At 54.1% G+C, this 20,325-nt stretch overlaps 2 protein-coding genes across 3 annotated transcripts in view; one reads left to right on the top strand and one right to left on the bottom strand.

Moving 5' to 3' along the window:
* LOC140383533 (protein transport protein Sec23A) overlaps nucleotides 1-20,325 on the top strand; it is a 67,617-nt gene that overhangs the window by 12,496 nt on the left and 34,796 nt on the right. For both annotated transcript variants that reach the window (XM_072465978.1, XM_072465979.1), the window contains exons 6-12: nucleotides 861-934; nucleotides 1,760-1,904; nucleotides 3,555-3,713; nucleotides 4,588-4,703; nucleotides 5,119-5,242; nucleotides 5,498-5,578; nucleotides 5,653-5,742. In XM_072465978.1, coding sequence (XP_072322079.1) covers nucleotides 861-934; nucleotides 1,760-1,904; nucleotides 3,555-3,713; nucleotides 4,588-4,703; nucleotides 5,119-5,242; nucleotides 5,498-5,578; nucleotides 5,653-5,742 — 789 coding nt within the window. The remainder of the gene's footprint in view (nucleotides 1-860; nucleotides 935-1,759; nucleotides 1,905-3,554; nucleotides 3,714-4,587; nucleotides 4,704-5,118; nucleotides 5,243-5,497; nucleotides 5,579-5,652; nucleotides 5,743-20,325) is intronic.
* Nucleotides 10,136-15,284, bottom strand: LOC140383539 (uncharacterized). Its single transcript, XM_072465984.1, has 3 exons — nucleotides 15,019-15,284; nucleotides 10,672-10,825; nucleotides 10,136-10,295 (listed from the first exon to the last, which is right to left on the bottom strand). Exons 1-3 carry the CDS (start codon nucleotides 15,179-15,181, stop codon nucleotides 10,151-10,153), a joined length of 462 nt encoding a protein of 153 aa, XP_072322085.1. The 5' UTR covers nucleotides 15,182-15,284; the 3' UTR covers nucleotides 10,136-10,150.

The raw sequence follows: 20,325 nt of genomic DNA, 5'->3' as shown, positions 1-20,325 counted from the left end.
GGTGGGCGGGGTTTACATGGGTGGGTGGGGTTAACATGGGTGGGTGGGGTTAACATGGGTGGGTGGGGTTAACATGGGTGGGTGGGGTTTACATGGGTGGGTGGGGTTAACATGGGTGGGTGGGGTGGACTCATTTAGTCTGACGTAGTCGTCTTGTTGAAGCCACGTTTCAGTTGGAGCTGAAGATCTATGTTATAGTCACTAATTAATTCATTAACTAAGAGCGATTTGGAGGAAATTGCTCTAATGTTTAGCCGTCCACATTTTATGTGTTTATTCATTTGTTTATTTGTGTCATTTGTGATTGTTATTTTCCTTAAGTTATTTGGTCTGAGCCTGAAATAGTTTTTCTGAGATGTGACTTTTTGGCATTATTTGTACGAGGGACACGAGGGACACGAGGGACACGAGGGACACGAGGGACACACACAGTCTCTATCTGTCTTGAATCTGAACACTTCACATGTGACAGAGCGGGCAGGAGTTCAGCGACAGAGGAGCGTCTTACACTGCTGCTCTGCGCCCGGGGCTCATCCCTAGATGGTCACTTAACACGACTAAGACTATCGGTCAAACTCTGAACTAATAGGGATGTACCCTCCGAAGTGGGATGGATGCCATCCCTGCGTATGAGCCCGGGCTTTCCCCAAAACACACTCCAGTTATCAACAAAGACTACGTTGTTTTGAGGGCACCATCTGGATAACCAGCTGTTGATGCTGAAAGAGGCTGTTCAGTTCAGCATTGATCCGATTGGGCAGAAATAGTGTCTTCATATTTCTAATTCAAATCAGAAACTCACTTATTGTCGTTGTAAAACATAAATGTTTTTAAGACTCCGCCTCTTTTTCTGTTTTCAGGAAATGTTGGGTTTGACCAAACCTGCAGCGCCCCAAGGCCGAGCGCCCCAGACACCCACGCCCGCCTGCAACAGGTACCTAAGGGCCACCTAAGGGACGCCTCCACCTAAGGGACGCCACCTAAGGGACGCACGCTAACACAACGCCACCTAAGGGACACACGCTAACACAAGGCCACCTAAGGGACGCAGGCTAACACAACGCCACCTAAGGGACACACGCTAACACAAGGCCACCTAAGGGACGCACGCTAACACAGAGCCAACCTAAGGGACGCACGCTAACAACGCCACCTAAGGGACGCACGCTAACACAGAGCCAACCTAAGGGACGCACGCTAACAACGCCACCTAAGGGACGCACGCTAACACAGAGCCAACCTAAGGGACACACGCTAACACAACGCCACCTAAGGGACGCACGCTAACACAGAGCCACCTAAGGGACGCACGCTAACACAGAGCCACCTAAGGGACGCACGCTAACACAACGCCACCTAAGGGACGCACGCTAACACAGAGCCAACCTAAGGGACACACGCTAACACAACGCCACCTAAGGGACGCACGCTAACACAGAGCCAACCTAAGGGACACACGCTAATACAACGCCACCTAAGGGACGCACGCTAACACAGAGCCACCTAAGGGACGCACGCTAACACAACGCCACCTAAGGGGCGCACGCTAACACAACGCCACCTAAGGGACGCACGCTAACACAGTGCCACCTAAGGGACGCACGCTAACACAGTGCCACCTAAGCGACGCACGCTAACACAGTGCCACCTAAGCGACGCACGCTAACACAGTGCCACCTAAGGGACGCACGCTAACACAGTGCCACCTAAGGGACGCACGCTAACACAGCAGAGGGCTAGTTTGAGGTTTCTCCCTTAGGTTCCTTCAGCCGGTGCAGAAGGTGGACATGAACCTGACTGACCTGTTGGGGGAGCTGCAGCGTGACCCGTGGCCTGTGACTCAGGGGAAGAGGCCTCTGAGGAGTCTGGGCGTGGCCATGAGCATCGCTGTGGGGTTGCTGGAGGTGACCACATTACCCACAATGCACCTGAACCATGTCCCAACCCTGACGACTGCCGTAGAACATCAAGCATTACTTTAAACTCACGCTGCTGCTGCTGCTGCTGCTGCCGTGTCATTTTTAGGAATATTATTTTTCACACTTTCACACATCAATTTAATACAATAAGAAGAGAAAAACTAAATGACACATAAAGTCACCAAAACCTAAAAAAATATTTTTTTTTGAACATATTTTTCCTAAATGATGAAATTCCAGTTTTATCTCATTATGTTTCAGAATGTTTTTCAAACCTACTATTTCAGACACGATTTATTAATATTAAAGGCGGTATGGACGATTTTTCGGCGATTTCAGAACGCAGGCGGAAGTGCGCATGCCACTCCCCCGTGCGCATGCCACTCCCCCGTGCACATGCCACTCCCCCGTGCACATGCCACTCCCCCGTGCACATGCCACTCCCCCGTGCTCATGCCACTCCCCCGTGCTCATGCCACTCCCCCGTGCACATGCCACTCCCCCGTGCTCATGCCACTCCCCCGTGCACATGCCACTCCCCCGTGCTCATGCCACTCCCCCGTGCTCATGCCACTCCCCCGTGCACATGCCACTCCCCCGTGCTCATGCCACTCCCCCGTGCTCATGCCACTCCCCCGTGCACATGCCACTCCCCCGTGCACATGCCACTCCCCCGTGCACATGCCACTCCCCCGTGCTCATGCCACTCCCCCGTGCACATGCCACTCCCCCGTGCTCATGCCACTCCCCCGTGCTCATGCCACTCCCCCGTGCACATGCCACTCCCCCGTGCACATGCCACTCCCCCGTGCTCATGCCACTCCCCCGTGCTCATGCCACTCCCCCGTGCTCATGCCACTCCCCCGTGCACATGCCACTCCCCCGTGCACATGCCACTCCCCCGTGCTCATGCCACTCCCCCGTGCACATGCCACTCCCCCGTGCTCATGCCACTCCCCCGTGCTCATGCCACTCCCCCGTGCACATGCCACTCCCCCGTGCACATGCCACTCCCCCGTGCTCATGCCACTCCCCCGTGCTCATGCCACTCCCCCGTGCTCATGCCACTCCCCCGTGCACATGCCACTCCCCCGTGCACATGCCACTCCCCCATGTGGACTGATACAACACACACGTGCGTTTGTTTATTAGCGCGATGGATCGCATCACATCTCTCGTCTCCCGTAGATTTCTGTCACTTCTGCGTCAGCTCGAACTGTCTTTCTCAGTCTTCATTTTGCCCCGTACACTGAGGGAACTATATTATGATAGATCCATGCGCTTAGGCACGCGGAAACGTGGGGACGAGCCTGACGCGGCTGCAGGTGAGCGATAGGTGCGTTTTATGATTGATACGTGGCAGGACAAATGATTTATCCACGACACGAGGAAATATGATAAAAAATTAGCTGAAAAAAATCGTCCATACCACCTTTTAATAAAAAAATAAATAATATATCAAAAATTACTAAAAGCAGAAGTAATTTGTAATATAATATTTAGAGGTTCAATAAACTTTTTGTCATTGGATCAAGTTCGTTCATGAAATGAACCAAAAAGACAAATATTGAAATGTGTTACAATACTAACATTAGCGCACAGTTGTGTGTATAACTGCTCTGTGTCGCCCCTTAGTGCACGTTCCCGAACACCGGGGCCCGCATCATGACGTTTCTCGGGGGCCCAGCGACTCAGGGGCCCGGGATGGTCGTAGGAGACGAGCTGAAGACCCCGATACGATCCTGGCACGACATCGAGAAGGATGCAGCCAAGTTCCTCAAGAAGGCCACCAAGGTACAGTCTGAACCGGGCCTGAACATCATCTGCAGCTGTGTTCCGTTCCATCAATTATAACACCGTGAATTGTTTTTAATTGTCTAATAAATTGGGCCAAAGCAAAGACGATGGGAGACCGGGCACAGCCCCGCCTGACCCCTCTTTATATGAGGGGAGACCGGGCTCAGCCCCGCCTGACCCCTCTTTATATGAGGGGAGACCGGGCTCAGCCCCGCCTGACCCCTCTTTATATGAGGGGAGACCGGGCTCAGCCCCGCCTGACCCCTCTTTATATGAGGGGAGACCGGGCTCAGCCCCGCCTGACCCCTCTTTATATGAGGGGAGACCGGGCTCAGCCCCGCCTGACCCCTCTTTATATGAGGGGAGACCGGGCTCAGCCCCGCCTGACCCCGCTTTATATGAGGGGAGACCGGGCTCAGCCCCGCCTGACCCCTCTTTATATGAGGGGAGACCGGGCTCAGCCCCGCCTGACCCCTCTTTATATGAGGGGAGACCGGGCTCAGCCCCGCCTGACCCCTCTTTATATGAGGGGAGACCGGGCTCAGCCCCGCCTGACCCCTCTTTATATGAGGGGAGACCGGGCTCAGCCCCGCCTGACCCCTCTTTATATGAGGGGAGACCGGGCTCAGCCCCGCCTGACCCCTCTTTATATGAGGGGAGACCGGGCTCAGCCCCGCCTGACCCCTCTTTATATGAGGGGAGACCGGGCTCAGCCCCGCCTGACCCCTCTTTATATGAGGGGAGACCGGGCTCAGCCCCGCCTGACCCCTCTTTATATGAGGGGAGACCGGGCTCAGCCCCGCCTGACCCCTCTTTATATGAGGGGAGACCGGGCTCAGCCCCGCCTGACCCCTCTCTCTGGTTCTTGCAGCATTATGAGTCATTGGCGAGTCGAGCGGCGACCAATGGTCACATCCTGGACATTTACGCCTGCGCTCTGGACCAGACTGGACTGTTGGAGATGAAGTGCTGCCCAAACCACACCGGGTGTGTGTGTGTGTGTGTGTGTTCTTGGTCTTGTGTGTGTGTGTGTGTGTGTGTGTGTGTGTGTGTGTGTGTGTGACAAATCAAATCAATTTATTTTTGTAAGGCCCAAAATCACAACAACAGTTGCCTCTGAGGGCCACAGGGAGAAATGAATCAACAATGTCTGTGGTGGCGAGGGACGATGTCCCAGGGTCCTCTGTCCTTAGACTCTCCTTCTCGGGCAGGAAAAACTACAAAAAAACCTCTTTGGGAAAAAAGCGTAGAAACCTGGAGGAGTTCCAGTGAAGGAGAGATCCCACTCTCACAGACGGACAGACGGACACAAGGAGACTGGAGCTGGAGCCACTCTTCAGGCAGAAGAGGGACCGACTGAGTGTGTGTGTGTGTTCTTGCTCTCATGTGTGTGTCTCTTCAGGGGTCACATGGTCATGGCCGACTCCTTCAACACGTCGCTCTTTAAACAAACGTTTCAAAGAGTTTTCACCAAAGACGTTCAAGGCTGTTTCAAGATGGCCTTTGGAGCCACGCTGGAGGTCAAGGTACAAGTCCAGGTCCAGGTCCCTGTCCAGGTCCCTGTCCAGGTCCCTGTCCAGGTCCAGGTCCCTGTCCAGGTCCCTGTCCAGGTCCAGGTCCCTGTCCAGGTCCCTGTCCAGGTCCCTGTCCAGGTCCCTGTCCAGGTCCCTGTCCAGGTCCCTGTCCAGGTCCCTGTCCAGGTCCCTGTCCAGGTCCCTGTCCAGGTCCCTGTCCAGGTCCAGGTTCTTGTCCTTGTTACATAATAAAAGTCTTGTTGTCAGACGTCTCGAGAGGTGAAAGTGTCTGGAGCCATCGGCCCTTGTGTGTCGCTCAACGCCAAAGGCCCCTGTGTCTCAGAGAACGTGAGTGTGACCTTCAGAACGTGCTGACCTTTGACCTCTGACCTCAGTCTAACGTGTGTGTGTGTGTGTTGCAGGAGATCGGCAGTGGAGGCACGTCTCAGTGGAAAGTGTGTGGTCTGGACACCAGCACCACTCTGGCCCTTTACCTCGAGGTGGTCAACCAGGTACTGAGACTTTAGAGTACAAACTGAGTCTTTAGAGTACAAACTGTGACTTTAGAGTACAAACTGAGTCTTTAGAGTACAAACTGTGACTTTAGAGTACAAACTGTGACTTTAAAGTACAAACTGAGACTTTAGAGTACAAACTGTGACTTTAAAGTACAAACTGTGACTTTAAAGTACAAACTGTGACTTTAGAATACTTTAAAGTACAAACTGTGACTTTAGAGTACTTTAGAGTACAAACTGTGACTTTAGAGTACAAACTGTGACTTTAGAGTACAAACTGTGACTTTAGAGTACTTTAGAGTACAAACTGTGACTTTAGAGTACTTTAGAGTACAAACTGTGACTTTAGAGTACTTTAGAGTACAAACTGTGACTTTAAAGTACAAACTGAGACTTTAGAGTACAAACTGTGACTTTAAAGTACAAACTGAGACTTTAGAGTACAAACTGTGACTTTAGAATACTTTAAAGTACAAACTGTGACTTTAGAGTACTTTAGAGTACAAACTGTGACTTTAAAGTACAAACTGAGACTTTAGAGTACAAACTGTGACTTTAGAATACTTTAAAGTACAAACTGTGACTTTAGAGTACTTTAAAGTACAAACTGTGACTTTAGAGTACTTTAAAGTACAAACTGTGACTTTAGAGTACTTTAGAGTACAAACTGTGACTTTAGAGTACTTTAGAGTACAAACTGTGAGTTTAGAATACTTTAAAGTACAAACTGTGACTTTACTTTAGAGTACAAACTGTGACTTTAGAGTACTTTAGAGTACAAACTGTGACTTTAGAGTACTTTAGAGTACAAACTGTGACTTTAGAGTACTTTAGAGTACAAACTGTGACTTTAGAGTACTTTAGAGTACAAACTGTGACTTTAGAGTACTTTAGAGTACAAACTGTGACTTTAGAATACTTTAAAGTACAAACTGTGACTTTACTTTAGAGTACAAACTGTGACTTTAGAGTACTTTAAAGTACAAACTGTGACTTTAGAGTACTTTAAAGTACAAACTGTGACTTTAAAGTACAAACTGAGACTTTAGAGTACTTTAGAGTACAAACTGTGACTTTAGAGTACTTTAAAGTACAAACTGTGACTTTAAAGTACAAACTGAGACTTTAGAGTACTTTAAAGTACAAACTGTGACTTTAGAGTACAAACTGTGACTTTAAAGTACTTTAGAGTACAAACTGTGACTTTAGAGTACTTTAAAGTACAAACTGTGACTTTAGAATACTTTAAAGTACAAACTGAGACTTTAGAGTACTTTAAAGTACAAACTGTGACTTTAAAGTACAAACTGAGACTTTAGAGTACTTTAGCGTACAAACTGTGACTTTAGAGTACAAACTGTGACTTTAGAGTACTTTAGAGTACAAACTGAGACTTTAGAGTACAAACTGTGACTTTAGAGTACTTTAGAGTACAAACTGTGACTTTAAAGTACAAACTGAGACTTTAGAGTACAAACTGTGACTTTAGAATACTTTAAAGTACAAACTGTGACTTTAGAGTACTTTAGAGTACAAACTGTGACTTTAGAGTACAAACTGTGACTTTAGAGTACTTTAAAGTACAAACTGTGACTTTAGAGTACTTTAAAGTACAAACTGTGACTTTAGAGTACTTTAGAGTACAAACTGTGACTTTAGAGTACTTTAGAGTACAAACTGTGACTTTAGAATACTTTAAAGTACAAACTGTGACTTTACTTTAGAGTACAAACTGTGACTTTAGAGTACTTTAAAGTACAAACTGTGACTTTAGAGTACTTTAAAGTAAACTGTGACTTTAAAGTACAAACTGAGACTTTAGAGTACTTTAGAGTACAAACTGTGACTTTAGAGTACTTTAGAGTACAAACTGTGACTTTAGAGTACTTTAGAGTACAAACTGTGACTTTAGAGTACTTTAGAGTACAAACTGTGACTTTAGAGTACTTTAAAGTAAACTGTGACTTTAGAGTACTTTAGAGTACAAACTGTGACTTTAGAGTACTTTAGAGTACAAACTGTGACTTTAGAGTACTTTAAAGTAAACTGTGACTTTAGAGTACAAACTGTGACTTTAGAATACTTTAAAGTACAAACTGAGACTTTAGAGTACTTTAAAGTACAAACTGTGACTTTAAAGTACAAACTGAGACTTTAGAGTACTTTAAAGTACAAACTGTGACTTTAGAGTACTTTAGAGTACAAACTGTGACTTTAGAGTACTTTAGAGTACAAACTGTGACTTTAGAGTACTTTAAAGTAAACTGTGACTTTAGAGTACTTTAGAGTACAAACTGTGACTTTAGAGTACTTTAGAGTACAAACTGTGACTTTAGAGTACTTTAAAGTAAACTGTGACTTTAGAGTACAAACTGTGACTTTAGAATACTTTAAAGTACAAACTGAGACTTTAGAGTACTTTAAAGTAAACTGTGACTTTAGAGTACAAACTGTGACTTTAGAATACTTTAAAGTACAAACTGAGACTTTAGAGTACTTTAAAGTACAAACTGTGACTTTAAAGTACAAACTGAGACTTTAGAATACTTTAAAGTACAAACTGTGACTTTAGAATACTTTATTATATATATTATATTGTACTAAATTAAGACAAAACTCTGACTTTTGTCTCAAAATTTGAATTTTTTCAAATATTGAAATATATAAAAGCAGTAAAATAAAGAGCAGGAGACGTCAACAACAGCAAAAAGAGACAAATAAAGACACAAATGCTCTAAAGCTGCTTATTCGCCACCGTCAAAGACTTGATTGACAGCTTTTGATTTGACTGACATGTGCCGCGATTGTGTTTCTTTATGTGACATTTTTCCAGCTCAAACATGTTGTATTTATAACTTATGACTTCAGTGGAACTCATTTATTTATTTCATTTTCACTATTGACAAAATATTAATATTTCGCTCGTACTTTTAGTCAGTTTTACATTTGGGACATTTTTTATTTAGTTTTGGTCGACAAAATTATGATATTGACAAAACATTTGGCTCAGTGCTGCCCCCTGTCGTCTGCTCCTGCCGTCTGCTCCTGCATGTGGCTCAGTGCTGCCCCCTGTCGTCTGCTCCTGCCGTCTGCTCCTGCATGTGGCTCAGTGCTGCCCCCTGTCGTCTGCTCCTGCCGTCTGCTCCTGCATGTGGCTCAGTGCTGCCCCCTGTCGTCTGCTCCTGCCGTCTGCTCCTGCATGTGGCTCAGTGCTGCCCCCTGTCGTCTGCTCCTGCCGTCTGCTCCTGCATGTGGCTCAGTGCTGCCCCCTGTCGTCTGCTCCTGCCGTCTGCTCCTGCATGTGGCTCAGTGCTGCCCCCTGTCGTCTGCTCCTGCCGTCTGCTCCTGCATGTGGCTCAGTGCTGCCCCCTGTCGTCTGCTCCTGCCGTCTGCTCCTGCATGTGGCTCAGTGCTGCCCCCTGTCGTCTGCTCCTGCCGTCTGCTCCTGCATGTGGCTCAGTGCTGCCCCCTGTCGTCTGCTCCTGCCGTCTGCTCCTGCATGTGGCTCAGTGCTGCCCCCTGTCGTCTGCTCCTGCCGTCTGCTCCTGCATGTGGCTCAGTGCTGCCCCCTGTCGTCTGCTCCTGCCGTCTGCTCCTGCATGTGGCTCAGTGCTGCCCCCTGTCGTCTGCTCCTGCCGTCTGCTCCTGCATGTGGCTCAGTGCTGCCCCCTGTCGTCTGCTCCTGCCGTCTGCTCCTGCATGTGGCTCAGTGCTGCCCCCTGTCGTCTGCTCCTGCCGTCTGCTCCTGCATGTGGCTCAGTGCTGCCCCCTGTCGTCTGCTCCTGCCGTCTGCTCCTGCATGTGGCTCAGTGCTGCCCCCTGTCGTCTGCTCCTGCCGTCTGCTCCTGCATGTGGCTCAGTGCTGCCCCCTGTCGTCTGCTCCTGCCGTCTGCTCCTGCATGTGGCTCAGTGCTGCCCCCTGTCGTCTGCTCCTGCCGTCTGCTCCTGCATGTGGCTCAGTGCTGCCCCCTGTCGTCTGCTCCTGCCGTCTGCTCCTGCATGTGGCTCAGTGCTGCCCCCTGTCGTCTGCTCCTGCCGTCTGCTCCTGCATGTGGCTCAGTGCTGCCCCCTGTCGTCTGCTCCTGTCGTCTGCTCCTGCCGTCTGCTCCTGCATGTGGCTCAGTGCTGCCCCCTGTCGTCTGCTCCTGCCGTCTGCTCCTGCATGTGGCTCAGTGCTGCCCCCTGTCGTCTGCTCCTGCCGTCTGCTCCTGCATGTGGCTCAGTGCTGCCCCCTGTCGTCTGCTCCTGCCGTCTGCTCCTGCATTTGGCTCAGTGCTGCCCCCTGTCGTCTGCTCCTGCCGTCTGCTCCTGCATGTGGCTCAGTGGTAGAGCAGAGCACATATGCAGGGCTCAGTGCTGCCCCCTGCTGAGTGAACTGTAGAGACACAAAAAGCACTGCCAATCACGAAGCGGCGTTCAGAGCTCCAGGAAGCGACGTCCTGGTGGTGGAGATCTGATTGGCTGAGTCGGGCACAGAGGCGGAGCTTGGGCGTGAGCAGAGCTGAAGGAGGCGGGACATGATGACACGCGCCGTCACTCGATATCGGCTGAAAAACATCAGAGCAAAGGATCATGGGATATGTAGTGCCCTTTGCTGTGACTGGATAAACAAAGTAAAAGTACTTGAGTACAATACATTTTACATTCACGGCCACGCCCGACTCAAAGTCTTTAAGGCTTGAAACATTTTGAATCAAGATCTCAACATTTCATTCTTTAATAGTTATAAATACTTTTACTTCTCTTATACTTGAGTATTTTTACTCCTCTATCTGCACTTTTACTAAAGACATGTAATGTCCAGAAGGGCGTGTCTTTGGACGCTTGAGTCCTTTGTTTAGATGATTAGTATTTCTGTGGGACAGCAAAGGAGCCATTCTGCTGAATGTCCCTCTCTTGGCGGGGCCAGGGGGCGGGGCTTACCTCTGGGTCAGGCAGGTGACTCCAGGACTCACGGCGCAGCTGCTCAGGACCAGGAACATGGAGCCCCGGGAGAGCCAGACCGGGACCACAACCAGACTGAGGCCCTCATACAGAGACACTGAGAGGAACGGGGTCCAACAGAGCAGCAGAGAACCTGAGAGGGAGCAGGCCGGGGTCACGCTGGGGTCAAGCTGAGGCTGGGGTCAGGCCGGGGTCAGGCTGAGGCTGGGGTCAGGTCGGGGTCAGGCTGAGGCTGTGGTCAGGCCGGGGTCAGGCTGAGGCTGGGGTCAGGTCGGGGTCAGGCTGGGGTCAGGTCGGGGTCAGGCTGAGGCTGGGGTTAGGTCGGGGTCAGGCTGAGGCTGGGGTCAGGCCGGGGTCAGGCTGAGGCTGGGGTCAGGTCGGGGTCAGGCTGAGGCTGGGGTCAGGTCGGGGTCAGGCTGAGGCTGGGGTCAGGTCGGGGTCAGGCTGAGGCTGGGGTCAGGCCGGGGTCAGGCTGAGGCTGGGGTCAGGTCGGGGTCAGGCTGAGGCTGGGGTCAGGTCGGGGTCAGGCTGAGGCTGGGGTCAGGTCGGGGCCAGGCTGAGGCTGGGGTCAGGTCGGGGAAAGGCTGAGGCTGGGGTCAGGCCGGGGAAAGGCTGAGGCTGGGGTCAGGCCGGGGTTAGGCTGAGGCTGGGGTCAGGCTGAGGCTGTGGTCAGGCCGGGGTCAGGCTGAGGCTGGGGTCAGGTCGGGGTCAGGCTGGGGTCAGGTCGGGGTCAGGCTGAGGCTGGGGTTAGGTCGGGGTCAGGCTGAGGCTGGGGTCAGGCCGGGGTCAGGCTGAGGCTGGGGTCAGGTCGGAGTCAGGCTGAGGCTGGGGTCAGGTCGGGGTCAGGCTGAGGCTGGGGTCAGGTCGGGGAAAGGCTGAGGCTGGGGTCAGGCCGGGGAAAGGCTGAGGCTGGGGTCAGGCCGGGGTTAGGCTGAGGCTGGGGTCAGGTCGGGGTCAGGCTGAGGCTGGGGTTAGGTCGGGGTCAGGCTGAGGCTGGGGTCAGGCCGGGGTCAGGCTGAGGCTGAGGTCAGGCCGGGGAAAGGCTGAGGCTGGGGTCAGGTCGGGGAAAGGCTGAGGCTGGGGTCAGGCCGGGGAAAGGCTGAGGCTGGGGTCAGGCCGGGGTTAGGCTGAGGCTGGGGTCAGGCTGAGGCTGGGGTTAGGTCGGGGTCAGGCTGAGGCTGGGGTCAGGCCGGGGTTAGGCTGAGGCTGGGGTCAGGCTGAGGCTGGGGTTAGGTCGGGGTCAGGCTGAGGCTGGGGTCAGGCCGGGGTCAGGCTGAGGCTGGGGTCAGGCCGGGGTCAGGCTGAGGCTGGGGTCAGGCCGGGGTTAGGCTGAGGCTGGGGTCAGGTCGGGGTCAGGCTGAGGCTGGGGTCAGGTCGGGGTCAGGCTGAGGCTGGGGTCAGGTCGGGGTCAGGCTGAGGCTGGGGTCAGGCCGGGGTTAGGCTGAGGCTGGGGTCAGGTCGGGGTCAGGCTGAGGCTGGGGTCAGGTCGGGGTCAGGCTGAGGCTGGGGTCAGGCCGGGGTTAGGCTGAGGCTGGGGTCAGGTCGGGGTCAGGCTGAGGCTGGGGTCAGGTCGGGGTCAGGCTGAGGCTGGGGTCAGGCTGAGGCTGTGGTCAGGCCGGGGTCAGGCTGAGGCTGGGGTCAGGTCGGGGTCAGGCTGGGGTCAGGTCGGGGTCAGGCTGAGGCTGGGGTCAGGCCGGGGTCAGGCTGAGGCTGGGGTCAGGTCGGGGTCAGGCTGAGGCTGGGGTCAGGTCGGGGTCAGGCTGAGGCTGGGGTCAGGCCGGGGTCAGGCTGAGGCTGGGGTCAGGCCGGGGTCAGGCTGAGGCTGGGGTCAGGTCGGGGTCAGGCTGAGGCTGGGGTCAGGTCGGGGTCAGGCTGAGGCCGGGGTCAGGTCGGGGTCAGGCTGAGGTCAGGCTGGGGCCGGGGTCAGGTCGGGGTCAGGCCGGGCCTGACACAGATCTAATATGGTTTAACTGAAAATTAATCTGTAAAAGAAATGACCAACTACTAAGTTAAGATGACCTCATAAGGTCCAGTTTTAGTGGTCAAACATCTTCAGAGGTCAGAGGTCATTATATACTGTAGAAGTAGAACACAAGTGTCTGAGAAGCTCAAGCAGACACATGATCAACAGGACCACAGTTTGAGAACCTGAGATTTGAAACATAAACATGAAATAAATCTGACATAAGCAAAGTATCCATCCATTTTCTACTGCCCAGTGACTATGGGCTTTAGGCGGGGTTCACCCTGGACAGTCCAACTCTCACATTCACTCACCGGGGAGAACCCACGGTAACACGGGGAGAACCCACGGTAACACGGGGAGAACCCACGGGGAGAACCCACGGGGAGAACCCACGGTAACACGGGGAGAACCCACGGTAACACGGGGAGAACCCACGGGGAGAACCCACGGGGAGAACCCACGGTAACACGGGGAGAACCCACGGTAACACGGGGAGAACCCACGGGGAGAACCCACGGGGAGAACCCACGGTAACACGGGGAGAACCCACGGGGAGAACCCACGGTAACACGGGGAGAACCCACGGGGAGAACCCACGGGGAGAACCCACGGTAACACGGGGAGAACCCACGGGGAGAACCCACGGTAACACGGGGAGAACATGCAGACTGAGATCATGTGATATTGGTCCCCTCTCAAGGAATCGAACCCATGATCTCCTTCTTGGGAGGCAAGAGTGCTAACCGCCTTTGCCACCGCGCACCCAAAGTAAACATGTCACATAAACTCCTCCAGTTTAATGAAAGACAAACACGACTGCCACTGAGTCAACTCCAGCCCCGAGTCCCAAACAGACCGGTTATGATCCTGCTAGTCCTGGTCCCCCTCAGTCTGGTTATGATCCTCCCTCAGTCTGGTTATGATCCTCCCTCAGTCTGGTTATGATCCCCCCTCAGTCTGGTTATGATCCCCCCTCAGTCTGGTTATGATCCTCCCTCAGTCTGGTTATGATCCCCCCTCAGTCTGGTTATGATCCCCCCTCAGTCTGGTTATGATCCCCCCTCAGTCTGGCTATGATCCTCCCTCAGTCTGGTTAGTGGTTGCGGCCCCCCTCAGTGGTTGCGGCCCCCCTCAGTGGTTGCGGCCCCCCTCAGTGGTTGCGGCCCCCCTCAGTGGTTGCGGTCCCCCTCAGTGGTTGCGGTCCCCCTCAGTGGTTGCGGTCCCCCTCAGTGGTTGCGGCCCCCCTCAGTGGTTGCGGTCCCCCTCAGTGGTTGCGGCCCCCCTCAGTGGTTGCGGCCCCCCTCAGTATTTGCGGCCCCCCTCAGTGGTTGCGGCCCCCCTCAGTGGTTGCGGCCCCCCTCAGTGGTTGCGGTCCTCCTCAGTGGTTGCGGTCCCCCTCAGTGGTTGCGGTCCCCTCAGTATTTGCGGCCCCCCTCAGTGGTTGCGGCCCCCCTCAGTGGTTGCGGCCCCCCTCAGTGGTTGCGGCCCCCCTCAGTGGTTGCGGTCCCCCTCAGTGGTTGCGGCCCCCCTCAGTGGTTGCGGCCCCCCTCAGTGGTTGCGGCCCCCCTCAGTGGTTGCGGCCCCCCTCAGTGGTTGCGGTCCCCCTCAGTGGTTGCGGCCCCCCTCAGTGGTTACGGTCCCCTCAGTATTTGCGGCCCCCCTCAGTGGTTGCGGCCCCCCTCAGTGGTTGCGGCCCCCCTCAGTGGTTGCGGTCCCCCTCAGTGGTTGCGGTCCCCCTCAGTGGTTGCGGTCCCCCTCAGTGGTTGCGGTCCCCTCAGTATTTGCGGCCCCCCTCAGTGGTTGCGGCCCCCCTCAGTGGTTGCGGTCCCCCTCAGTGGTTGCGGCCCCCCTCAGTGGTTGCGGTCCCCCTCAGTGGTTGCGGCCCCCCTCAGTGGTTGCGGTCCCCCTCAGTGGTTGCGGCCCCCCTCAGTATTTGCGGCCCCCCTCAGTGGTTGCGGCCCCCCTCAGTGGTTGCGGCCCCCCTCAGTGGTTGCGGTCCCCCTCAGTGGTTGCGGCCCCCCTCAGTGGTTGCGGTCCCCTCAGTATTTGCGGCCCCCCTCAGTGGTTGCGGCCCCCCTCAGTGGTTGCGGTCCCCCTCAGTGGTTGCGGCCCCCCTCAGTGGTTGCGGCCCCCCTCAGTGGTTGCGGTCCCCCTCAGTGGTTGCGGCCCCCCTCAGTGGTTGCGGCCCCCCTCAGTGGTTGCGGTCCCCCTCAGTGGTTGCGGTTCCCCTCAGTGGTTGCGGTCCCCTCAGTATTTGCGGCCCCCCTCAGTGGTTGCGGCCCCCCTCAGTGGTTGCGGTCCCCCTCAGTGGTTGCGGCCCCCCTCAGTGGTTGCGGCCCCCTCAGTGGTTGCAGTCCCACCTGTGGCCAGCAGGAGGGCCCGTGAGCTCCTCTCGTAGGCAGGTGCTGGGACGTAGAAACAGTGCGTCTCGTTGCACCTGAAGGTTCCTCGTCGCGCCTGTCGTCGAGCCACATGTGCCACGTAACCCTGGAGCGCACACGTGAGCGTCAGTGGCGTCGCCATGGAAACGCTCAACCACCACAACGATGTTGCCCTGGAAACCGCGTCGGCGTCAACCAGGCTGAGGCCGCAGAGGGCGCGAGCAGAACTATACCTGAAATATAATAGAAACATTTAACACGTTTATACCATATATATATATATATATATATATATATATATATATATATATATATATATATATATATATATATATATATATATATATATATATATATATATATATATATATATATATATATATATATATATATATATATATATATATATATATATATATTTTTTTTTTTTTTTTTTTCTTCTAATCTTCTAAACCACACAATAGGATAAATATCTTGAGTTCTCGGTCGACATTGGCAGATTGACATTGAGTCTTTGAAAGTCCAGATGAAACATGAAGGAGCTCACCAGGGAGACGCACGGTCCCCGCTGCTGTTCTGGCTCCTCAGACTAAAAGACTAAACATGACGAAGTGAAAACATTGGGATTCTTTGTTCACAAAAGTGTGTTTTCCAGACACAGTTTAATGTTTGCTTTCAATTTAAAAAGTAAAATTCCCAAAGGAAATTACAACTTTTTTCTCATATTTATAAATCTATGGAGCAGCCAATGAGAGCGCTCCATCTGTACCTGTACTTCCCCACGCCCAGAACAGGAAGTGAGGCATGAGCCGCGCTGTAGATCCACAGAAGAAGAACCAGAACACGGATCCTGAAGGAAGTCCACACGCGACTGTTCCTGAGGGCGTGTCTTATCTGCCAGAACTGAGCCAGCGACGCCCACATGCGAGCGTGAAGAGAGGAGGTGAAGAGGAGCACCAGCAAGAAGCCTGACACCTGACACCTGAGGAGGAGGAGAGAGGAGGTGAAGAGGAGCACCAGCAAGAAGCCTGACACCTGACACCTGAGGAGGAGGAGAGAGGAGGTGAAGAGGAGCACCAGCAAGAAGCCTGACACCTGAGGAGGAGGAGAGAGGAGGTGAAGAGGAGCACCAGCAAGAAGCCTGACACCTGACACCTGAGGAGGAGGAGAGAGGAGGTGAAGAGGAGCACCAGCAAGAAGCCTGACACCTGACACCTGAGGAGGAGGAGAGAGGAGGTGAAGAGGAGCACCAGCAAGAAGCCTGACACCTGAGGAGGAGGAGAGAGGAGGTGAAGAGGAGCACCAGCAAGAAGCCTGACACCTGACACCTGAGGAGGAGGAGAGAGGAGGTGAAGAGGAGCACCAGCAAGAAGCCTGACACCTGAGGAGGAGGAGAGAGGAGGTGAAGAGGAGCACCAGCAAGAAGCCTGACACCTGACACCTGAGGAGGAGGAGAGAGGAGGTGAAGAGGAGCACCAGCAAGAAGCCTGACACCTGACACCTGAGGAGGAGGAGAGAGGAGGTGAAGAGGAGCACCAGCAAGAAGCCTGACACCTGACACCTGAGGAGGAGGAGAGAGGAGGTGAAGAGGAGCACCAGCAAGAAGCCTGACACCTGAGGAGGAGGAGGAGAGAGGAGGTGAAGAGGAGCACCAGCAAGAAGCCTGACACCTGACACCTGAGGAGGAGGAGAGAGGAGGTGAAGAGGAGCACCAGCAAGAAGCCTGACACCTGACACCTGAGGAGGAGGAGAGAGGAGGTGAAGAGGAGCACCAGCAAGAAGCCTGACACCTGACACCTGAGGAGGAGGAGAGAGGAGGTGAAGAGGAGCACCAGCAAGAAGCCTGACACCTGAGGAGGAGGAGAGAGGAGGTGAAGAGGAGCACCAGCAAGAAGCCTGACACCTGACACCTGAGGAGGAGGAGAGAGGAGGTGAAGAGGAGCACCAGCAAGAAGCCTGACACCTGAGGAGGAGGAGAGAGGAGGTGAAGAGGAGCACCAGCAAGAAGCCTGACACCTGAGGAGGAGGAGAGAGGAGGTGAAGAGGAGGAGGAGAGAGGAGGTGAAGAGGAGCACCAGCAAGAAGCCTGACACCTGAGGAGGAGGAGAGAGGAGGTGAAGAGGAGCACCAGCAAGAAGCCTGACACCTGAGGAGGAGGAGAGAGGAGGTGAAGAGGAGGAGGAGAGAGGAGGTGAAGAGGAGCACCAGCAAGAAGCCTGACACCTGAGGAGGAGGTGAAGAGGAGCACCAGCAAGAAGCCTGACACCTGAGGAGGAGGAGAGAGGAGGTGAAGAGGAGCACCAGCAAGAAGCCTGACACCTGACACCTGAGGAGGAGGAGAGATGAGGTGAAGAGGAGCACCAGCAAGAAGCCTGACACCTGACACCTGAGGAGGAGGAGAGAGGAGGTGAAGAGGAGGAGGAGGGGAGGTGAAGAGGAGCACCAGCAAGAAGCCTGACACCTGAGGAGGAGGTGAAGAGGAGCACCAGCAAGAAGCCTGACACCTGAGGAGGAGGAGAGAGGAGGTGAAGAGGAGCACCAGCAAGAAGCCTGACACCTGAGGAGGAGGAGAGAGGAGGTGAAGAGGAGCACCAGCAAGAAGCCTGACACCTGACACCTGAGGAGGAGGTGAAGAGGAGCACCAGCAAGAAACCTGACACCTGAAGAGGAGAGAGGAGGTGAAGAGGAGCACCAGCAAGAAGCCTGACACCTGAGGAGGAGGTGTAGAGGAGCACCAGCAAGAAGCCTGACACCTGAGGAGGAGGAGAGAGGAGGTGAAGAGGAGCACCAGCAAGAAGCCTGACACCTGAGGAGGAGGAGAGAGGAGGTGAAGAGGAGCACCAGCAAGAAGCCTGACACCTGAGGAGGAGGAGGAGAGAGGAGGTGAAGAGGAGCAACAGCAAGAAGCCTGACACCTGACACCTGAGGAGGAGGTGAAGAGGAGCACCAGCAAGAAGCCTGACACCTGAGGAGGAGGAGAGAGGAGGTGAAGAGGAGCACCAGCAAGAAGCCTGACACCTGAGGAGGAGGTGAAGAGGAGCACCAGCAAGAAGCCTGACACCTGACACCTGAGGAGGAGGAGGAGAGAGGAGGTGAAGAGGAGCACCAGCAAGAAGCCTGACACCTGAGGAGGAGAGAGGAGGTGAAGAGGAGGAGGAGAGAGGAGGTGAAGAGGAGCACCAGCAAGAAGCCTGACACCTGAGGAGGAGGTGAAGAGGATCACCAGCAAGAAGCCTGACACCTGAGGAGGAGGAGAGAGGAGGTGAAGAGGAGCACCAGCAAGAAGCCTGACACCTGACACCTGAGGAGGAGGAGAGAGGAGGTGAAGAGGAGCACCAGCAAGAAGCCTGACACCTGAGGAGGAGGAGAGAGGAGGTGAAGAGGAGCACCAGCAAGAAGCCTGACACCTGAGGAGGAGGAGAGAGGAGGTAAAGAGGAGCACCAGCAAGAAGCCTGACACCTGAGGAGGAGGAGAGAGGAGGTGAAGAGGAGGAGGAGAGAGGAGGTGAAGAGGAGCACCAGCAAGAAGCCTGACACCTGAGGAGGAGGAGAGAGGAGGTGAAGAGGAGCACCAGCAAGAAGCCTGACACCTGAGGAGGAGGAGAGAGGAGGTGAAGAGGAGCACCAGCAAGAAGCCTGACACCTGACACCTGAGGAGGAGGAGAGAGGAGGTGAAGAGGAGCACCAGCAAGAAGCCTGTCACCTGAGGAGGAGGAGGAGGAGAGAGGAGGTGAAGAGGAGCACCAGCAAGAAGCCTGACACCTGACACCTGAGGAGGAGGTGAAGAGGAGCACCAGCAAGAAACCTGACACCTGAGGAGGAGGAGGTGAAGAGGAGCACCAGCAAGAAGCCTGACACCTGACACCTGAGGAGGAGGTGAAGAGGAGCACCAGCAAGAAGCCTGACACCTGAGGAGGAGGAGAGAGGAGGTGAAGAGGAGCACCAGCAAGAAGCCTGACACCTGACACCTGAGGAGGAGGAGAGAGGAGGTGAAGAGGAGCACCAGCAAGAAGCCTGACACCTGACACCTGAGGAGGAGGAGGAGGAGAGAGGAGGTGAAGAGGAGCACCAGCAAGAAGCCTGACACCTGAGGAGGAGGAGAGAGGAGGTGAAGAGGAGCACCAGCAAGAAGCCTGACACCTGAGGAGGAGGAGGAGGAGAAGAGCACCAGGAGGAGAGGAGCCCCAGGAGGAGAGGAGCCCCAGGAGGAGAAGAGCACCAGGAGGAGAGAGGAGCACCAGGAGGAGAGAAGAGCACCAGGAGGAGAGAGGAGCACCAGGAGGAGAGAGGAGCACCAGGAGGAGAGAAGAGCACCAGGAGGAGAGAAGAGCACCAGGAGGAGAGAAGAGCACCAGGAGGAGAGAAGAGCACCAGGAGGAGAGAGGAGCACCAGGAGGAGAGAGGAGCACCAGGAGGAGAGAGGAGGAATAAAACATCTCACCAGACGTTCTCCTGGTGTAGGTCTGTGACTCCTGCAGCGCTGTAATAAACGGCTGAAGGCAAAAGGCTCAGACTCAGGGACAGGTGTGACAGGCTCAGGCTCAGGGTGAAGCAGGAGCAGGGGCCCCTGGAGGGCCCCGAGGTCCTGCGCTCCTGAGGATCCCTGAGGTCTGGCTCTCGGCTCCACAACAGCGTCAAGAGCAGGCTCAGATTCCCCACTGCTGCCGGGAGCAGGAGCAGAGCCAGCAGACCAGAGAACAGGGCCCTGCAGGGCCCCCAGGGGCCCCAGGGCTCTGAGGGGCCCTGAGGCGGCTCCAGGGGGCCCGAACAGTTCATCCTGAGGGTCAGACACACCTCTGCCCCAGCACACAAGGCGTCCTGGTCCTGGTCCTGGTCCTGGTCCTGGTCCTGGTCCTGGTCCTGGTCCTGGTCCTGGTCCTGGTCCTGGTCCTGGTCCTGGTCCTGGTCCTGGTCCTGGTCCTGGTCCACAACAGACTTTTTGTCAGTACAAAAGTAAAACCTTGGGTTAGATGTTGTTGGAAAGTCCAGGGGAGATAAAAGTGTCTGTGATTCCTGTTTTTCAGAGAGAGTTCCTCTTCTGCAAATTAAAACCTGTTCGACCTGGTTTAGACCTGCTTTAGTCCTGCTTTAGACCCGCTTTAGTCCTGCTTTAGTCCTGCTTTAGACCTGGTTTAGACCTGCTTTAGACCTGCTTTAGTCCTGCTTTAGTCCTGCTTTAGTCCTGCTTTAGACCTGCTTTAGAGCTGCTTTAGACCTGCTTTAGACCTGCTTTAGTCCTGCTTTAGTCCTGCTTTAGTCCTGCTTTAGACCTGCTTTAGACCTGCT

Source organism: Eucyclogobius newberryi, unplaced genomic scaffold (genome assembly GCF_026437365.1).
Source record: "Eucyclogobius newberryi isolate DKJ021-1_F unplaced genomic scaffold, fEucNew1.0.hap1 SCAF_53, whole genome shotgun sequence".
Lineage (NCBI taxonomy): Eukaryota > Metazoa > Chordata > Actinopteri > Gobiiformes > Gobiidae > Eucyclogobius > Eucyclogobius newberryi.
Note: the sequence above shows the minus strand (reverse complement) of the source record. Positions and strands in the feature narration are given on the sequence as shown.